Raw genomic sequence first — 6,897 nt, forward strand, 5'->3', positions numbered from 1 at the left:
GCGTTGCTAGGAAGTTAGTACAAGAGTTGAATTATTATTTCCTAGCTCCAGGGGCCTTTATATAACTTCTGGAAATCCTATCTCAAGTCTTGAGGGAGCCTCCAAAGAGGTTGAGGGCGCCTCCAAGGGGATAAGCGGATAAAACTTTATCTGCTCGTAAACGGTCTATTTGACCCAGTTGAGGGTGCCTCCGAGGACATTGAGGGTGACCTCAATGCTGTTGAGGGCACCCTCAATGCAGTTGAGGGCGCCCTCACTCTGGTGAGGGTGGAGACGCCTCCAACGACCGTTAAGGGCGGCTCCAGCTGATTTTACAACATTTCTTCATCTTCTTTTCAGCTTCAGAAGTTCCGTTTGATTGGATGATTGCGGCCAACCGAAATAGGGCTCACCCGAACTCAATTTCCGACCTTCTCCTTGAGCAAGCTTCCGTTCCGATTTCTTATACCTCGAACGTCGTGCACGTTCTTCTCGTCCACCGATATACTCTTCCGCAGCTCTTTCGTCCTTCAAACGCATCGAGCCCGTCGACTCCCTTCCCGTGTCATCTTTCTCGCTAGCTGCGTCTTCCACTCGACTTCCTGTGATCCTAAGCTCCTGCACACTTAGACACAGGGATCAAAACCAAACAAGACCTAACCTAACTTGGTTGATCACATCAAAACAACCACGGGGACCAACAATCTCTCCCTTTTTTATGTGCATCAACCCAAGTTCAAGTTAGGGAAAAAATAGACAAGAAGTAATTTAAAGAAATTACTAAACTAACATTTTTAGCATAAAGATTGCAATAATAGAATTTATAATTTTCTAAGAAAAAATATTAACTTGTTCCTATCCAAAAAATTATTTAAGTACCAATTTAAAAAAAATATTAACTCCCCCTAAACTTGTTCCTATCTCTTCCCCTTTGATCATAGCAAAAATGGGATAGGAATTTTTCAAAATAAATTCTAAGTTAACAAAGAACTCTAATCTTTAAGCAATTTAAACAAAATATTTTTGAGAAATTTTTAATAAAAATGTAAAAAAAATTATTAAAGCATTATCTAATTTCTATTTTCATGCTTTATCAGTAAGTTAATTAAATATTTTTATTTCAATATTTTGGCTTCCAGGCAGTGACGAGGCACTAGACCTTCTTGGTTATTGGAGCAACAACCACTTTCTTAGACTAAACCTCATAAAGAAATTAACTGTTTAATTTTTCATGTTGAAAGCGCTAACTTACAAAAAATTTAATCTAAAAAAGATTTTGGAACCTAGTATAGGTTCCTTCCTACTAGATTAATTAAGTATTTAGGAGGTACATAACTTTTGGAAAATTTTCTAAGTTATCCATGTTTTTTAATATATAAATTTAATTTACCAGAAATTCTAAATTTTGATTTTTGAAATTTATTTAAGCATGCATGATCATTTTTCAATTTTTTAATTTCTAATTTTAACTTTTCATTTTTTGAGTTCAAATTATCTAACAGTATTTTTAAATTAGCAATTTCTTTTTTTGATTTGACTAAGTCTTTAGTAAGTACTTTGATAAAGCAAAAAAACTGTTTAGGGGTTAGCGCACATACCTGACTTACCTTTATTTCTGATGCTCCTCCTTCATCGTAGCTTTCTTCTTCTGATGATCCTCCCCTTCATCTATGCTCATTTCTGAGCTGGTTTCATCTTCTTCAATTTGATGGTTGACCATCAGTGCTAATCCCGAAAAGACTTCGACTTTAGATTCGGAGGATGATGATTCATCCCATGTAGCCTTCAGACTCTTGCGTTTAGAGGACGTTGGTCTTTGGGACTTCTCCTTATCCCTTTTCTTCAATTTTGGGCAGTCATCCTTGATGTGCCCTTTCTCATTGCAATTGTAGCATCAGACCGTCCTTCTATTGCATTGATACTTTCTCGACTGCGATCTAAATTTATTAGTGTTAATAAATGTATTTAACTTCCTTACCAATAGCGCCACTTCAGTTTCATCGATCGACGCTTCGGAGTCGAGATCATCCATCTCGGCTTGTAGGGCAACATTGAGATTTGACTTCTCTATTTGTTTAGATTCTGTAATTCGAAATTCGTGAAGTTCAAATGTAGAAAATAAATTTTCTAGCGTACTTACCTCAAAGTCCTTAGAAATGTAGTATGCATCTACTAAGGACGCATATTCAGGAGTTTTTGGGAAGATGTTGAACGCATACTGTATCGAGTCATGATTTATTACCGTTTCTTCGAGATTACTTAGTTGAATTATCAACTCTTTAATTCTTACTTGAAGTTGTATGAAGATTCAGTTGAACTAAATTAAACCGTGTCACGGCCAGTGACATGACCTAGCCTGGTTAGGTATTGGAATTAACATAGGACATGGCTGTGCTAAGTGACAAAATCCATCATGTTCCGGTTGAAAAATTTAGTCAATTTGATTAGTTAAAAATATTTCAGTTGATTCAATTCCAACTAAATTAATTCGGTCCGTTTAATTTTGAACAGATTATTCAATCTTAAATCTGTCCTCCACCCTTATCTCTTAATCTAGAAAAAATAGAATTTATATTGCAGAGACATCTTTATTATATAAAAAAGACAACAAAAAAAAAAAAAAAAAAACGGCCCTAACCCACGAACACACTTCCAGTGTTCATCATAATACTTCCCGTCTTTGTTCGAATACAAGGAATAAAATATTCGAATACAAGGAATTCATTCCTTTCAACTCCATTTGCCAAAATATATAGATTTATTATTATTCGGATATAAGGAATTTATTTATTGTCATTTTTTTAATTATTATGGAAACTCTTAAATTTATGATAATTTTGTAAGAAGAATGGCTTTTTTTACTACAAAGGACGTACTTTGTGTATTGCGCCCAAAGACACACTAAAATTTGATATTTTCGATTATACTTTTTCCGCTTTTCGGTTTTAAATTAATAAAAATAATAATAATAATTTTCTTTAATTAAATCGTAAATTAAATAAAAAATAAAAAATTAATTATTTTATTGGATCAGCTTGTTGCTTCAGCTCAGTTACCTTTTAATTCCTCAGCATCGCCGCCGGCCGGCGGGGAAGATGAGGCGATGGACCGGCGGCGTCGTCATCCTTGCCCTCGCCCTACTTCTCATAACCCGCCACGCCCTTCTCCTCGCCTCCACCTACGCCGCTGCCCCTCAGCATCTGTCCCCCTCCCTCCCCGCTGCTCCTCCGCCTGTGCTTTCTGCTCTCCTCCACTCTCACCGGATCCCTGGCCTCGACGATCTCTTCCCTGCCCGCAATTTCACCGCCTTGCCGCCTCAGCTCGGCACTTTTAACTCGAGTATGGCCGTGTGGGCTCATATGCGCGCTCTCCTCCTCAGATCCGACGCGCTCCCTGGTACTGCAGACGGTGTGTTGGAGGCATCTATTGCGTGGAAGGAGCTGGGTGTCTCTCTGAGCGAGAGGATCGATGGCAAAGAGGCCTCTTTTGTGCTCCCTGATGCTGCCCAGCTCGAGAAGAGGAGCTGTCCTTTTTCCATCAGCGGAAGCGGGAGCTCCGTCACGATCCCGTGTGGGTTTGTGGAGGACTCTGCGGTGACACTGGTTGGATCTCCCGTTGGGGTCAATGGCAGTGGCCGATTTTGGATTCAGCTCGCTGGATCTGGTCTCCCCGATGCTCTACCTTTTGTGCTGCATTACAATGTTAGCTTCGGCGAAGACGGGCCTGCTCTTGCGCAGAACTCGAGGACGCCGGATAAAGGCTGGGGCGTGTGGGAGTTCTGCCCATCTTACGGATTCGGCTCCATCGAAAGCAACCCTAAAGGTAGCTTCTTTGAATAACGGCGACTCGTTGACATTTAAGGGTGAAATTTTCTTTTGGGGGAAGGATTCATGTGTGTCATTCAATTCATCGCAATGAAACCTGATACTTGTTGAATTCAGCACAGTCGATGGGCTCGTTCGGTGCAATGAGCAGTTAGCCGAAAGCATGATATCCAAGACTTCAAATGGGAGTTTGTCAAACAATAGCAAGCCTCATGAGCCATCAAAAAGGAGCTCACAGTTAAGCTCTGGTTTTCCATTTATTGAGGGACTTCCATTTACTGCCACATTATGGGCTGGGATGGAAGGACTCCATATGACCGTCAATGGGAGACATGAAACTTCATTTGCTTACAGGGAGGTAGCAACCAAACATAGTCATCCACCAGTCGAGATTATGTATCGGCTGTAATTATAAGTAATGAGTGGCTTATTTGCAGAGTCTTGAGCCGTGGTTGATCAGTGAAGTCACGGTGGGTGGTGATTTGAATCTTCACTCATTGCTGATGAACGGTTTGCCTATCTCCGAGGATCCTGATTTAGTCGATATGGAATTCCTCAGAGCTCCACCACTGCCCAAGAAAAGGCTTTTGATGTTGGTTGGGGTTTTCTCCACTGCAAACAACTTCAAGCGGAGAATGGCTTTGAGAAGGTCTTGGATGCAATATGAAGCTGTTCGATCGGGTTCTGTTGCTGTGAGATTTTTAATTGGTTTTGTAAGTCATTTACATTTAAACTGAACTTAAATAGAATGCAGACGGTAGGTCTGAATGATTTGTGTTGAATTCGGTTGGAGCTCTATTGGCAAAGTTACTCATTTATCATGTATGATTATATTTTGCTGCTTAGGGACTGATGAATTAACCTATGTTTCACCGTGAGATGTAGCACAAGAACAAGCAAGTCAACTTGGAACTATGGAGAGAAGCTCAAACTTACAATGACATCCAGATGATGCCTTTTGTGGACTATTACAGTCTAATCACATTGAAAACAGTTGCCACTTGCATCCTTGGGGTAGAGAAATTCCCTTGCATGTTTAAATGTTTGCCTTTTTTAGCTGCATTTTGTTTCTTTTGCAATACAAGACGAGACACATGAATCTGAGATAAAATGTCATCTATCTTGTCTCTCGAGCGAGTGTTCCAAAGACAAAGATCAATTGAAAGATGAGTCATGTTGACATGCAGTTCCTCTTTCCAATTATGAAGATTATGTCTGCACAATTCTGTGGTTTAAATGTTTTGCCCCATATGTTATGGTTCCTTATGCATAACAAGTTACTTGCTTAGTTGACAATTTCGCTTTCTATATTGTTTAATTCATCAATAGTTTAGAAAGTTTAGTTCATTGGCTCAATGCAATATCAATCAGTTATCTTTCCATTTATCCCCATGATAAATACATCTTGGTTGTTTTTGTTATCCCTTTTTTATGATTGAATAGATAATTACTTGCTCAACATCCAGCAGATCTTATAGAACAGTTACAATGTCTTTGAAATCATTGGTCAAAAAGTCGATACACATGACAGAATGCTTAAAGAATTTCTCATGATGTAAATAGTCCTAGTTATAACGAAGCCTAGTGACTTAATGTATGAGATTAAGTCTCATACAAAGGAACACGAGCGTTGCTCATACTGGACATCGTATAATCTGTGACTCATACAACCTCTTCAAAAGGTCAAAGTATTTGCAATAATTCTTGATTTTTGGGTTCTCATCTGATACATGTTATTATTGTATTCTTTTCTTGACAGCTTGCTTCATGATCTTTATGTGCAATGAGATATAGATAATAGAAGATAAATTTTATCTTCCTTTCTTAATTCGCAGGCCAAAATTCTGCCTGCTAAGTATATCATGAAAACAGATGATGATGCCTTTGTAAGAATTGATGAAATCCTCTCTAATCTTAAGAGAACTGCTTCCAAGGCACTCTTGTACGGTCAGATATCCTTTGAATCATCACCTCACAGAGATGAGGATAGTAAATGGTTTATAAGTCCTGAGGTAGAACTACTCGAGACAACTCCTACTTAATTGAGGTTAGGATTAACTAGTATGATATCGAGTGGATTATTGATATTTTTGGAATCACATTCTGCAGGAATGGCCTGATGAGTTTTACCCACCATGGGCTCATGGTCCTGGATACATCATATCCAGGGACATTGCCAAGTTCATTGTTCAGGGTCACCAAGAGAGATATCTCCGAGTAATAAGAATCCTTTATTGCATCACCTGTGCCAATATTGTTTCCTTAGTGCAACTATGCCATTTATGTTTAACATACTCGAATACATGCTTTTCAGCTGTTCAAGCTGGAAGATGTGGCAATGGGAATCTGGATTCAAGAATACAACAGGAGTGCGCATGAGGTAAACTATGTGAACGACGATCGATTTCACAACGATGGCTGTGAACCCAACTATATTCTTGCTCACTATCAAATGCCAAGATTGCTACTGTGCCTATGGGAGAAGCTACAGAAAGAACAAGAGGCCATATGTTGTGAATAGCTTCTTCATTCATCGATGCTGCGCCATTTTTGTTGCTAGAAAACGATGAAGGTTATGAACATTGGAGCAACCATGGGAGAACAACTCGGCACGGCTAAAGCCGAAAGATAAAGAATGACCAACATGATCAATTTTTTTTTCCTGTAAGTTTGTTGTCCACTTATGTGTATTAATTATAAGATGTTTGATGTAATTTACATTGTATTTGTATTATGAGTGAATTAAACTCTACCACAGATGTTATCAAGTGATAGGCTTTGCCAAATTTTATCTTAGGTCATTTCAAATAAAAGAAAATAATACTTCAAAATTTGTTTATTTTGTGAAATTATTTTATTTTAATATTATTTTTTAGCATTTGGTGGGATGAAAAATTTAATAGAGAAATTCGTCCTTCATTCCTTAATATTTTAAGTGGACATCCAAATAATAAATTGATGGGGTTAGGTAGGGACGGGGAATGTGATTGGTTGAATCGATTAATTGTGGATTTAGGATTTAGGTTTTATTGCACCACTTATTTCTCAATGTATCACTCGACCCAATTAAAAACTCCATCAAACCCAATTAAAA

At 38.4% G+C, this 6,897-nt stretch overlaps 1 protein-coding gene across 1 annotated transcript; it reads left to right on the plus strand.

The window, feature by feature from the left end:
* The first annotated feature begins 3,026 nt into the window (after positions 1-3,026).
* Positions 3,027-6,571, plus strand: LOC121969328 (hydroxyproline O-galactosyltransferase GALT3-like). Its single transcript, XM_042519363.1, has 7 exons — positions 3,027-3,801; positions 3,926-4,161; positions 4,241-4,516; positions 4,689-4,817; positions 5,639-5,815; positions 5,913-6,020; positions 6,118-6,571. Exons 1-7 carry the CDS (start codon positions 3,075-3,077, stop codon positions 6,322-6,324), a joined length of 1,860 nt encoding a protein of 619 aa, XP_042375297.1. The 5' UTR covers positions 3,027-3,074; the 3' UTR covers positions 6,325-6,571.
* Positions 6,572-6,897: the final 326 nt, after the last annotated feature.

The sequence above is a fragment of the Zingiber officinale genome, chromosome 4A (genome assembly GCF_018446385.1).
Source record: "Zingiber officinale cultivar Zhangliang chromosome 4A, Zo_v1.1, whole genome shotgun sequence".
Taxonomy (NCBI): domain Eukaryota; kingdom Viridiplantae; phylum Streptophyta; class Magnoliopsida; order Zingiberales; family Zingiberaceae; genus Zingiber; species Zingiber officinale.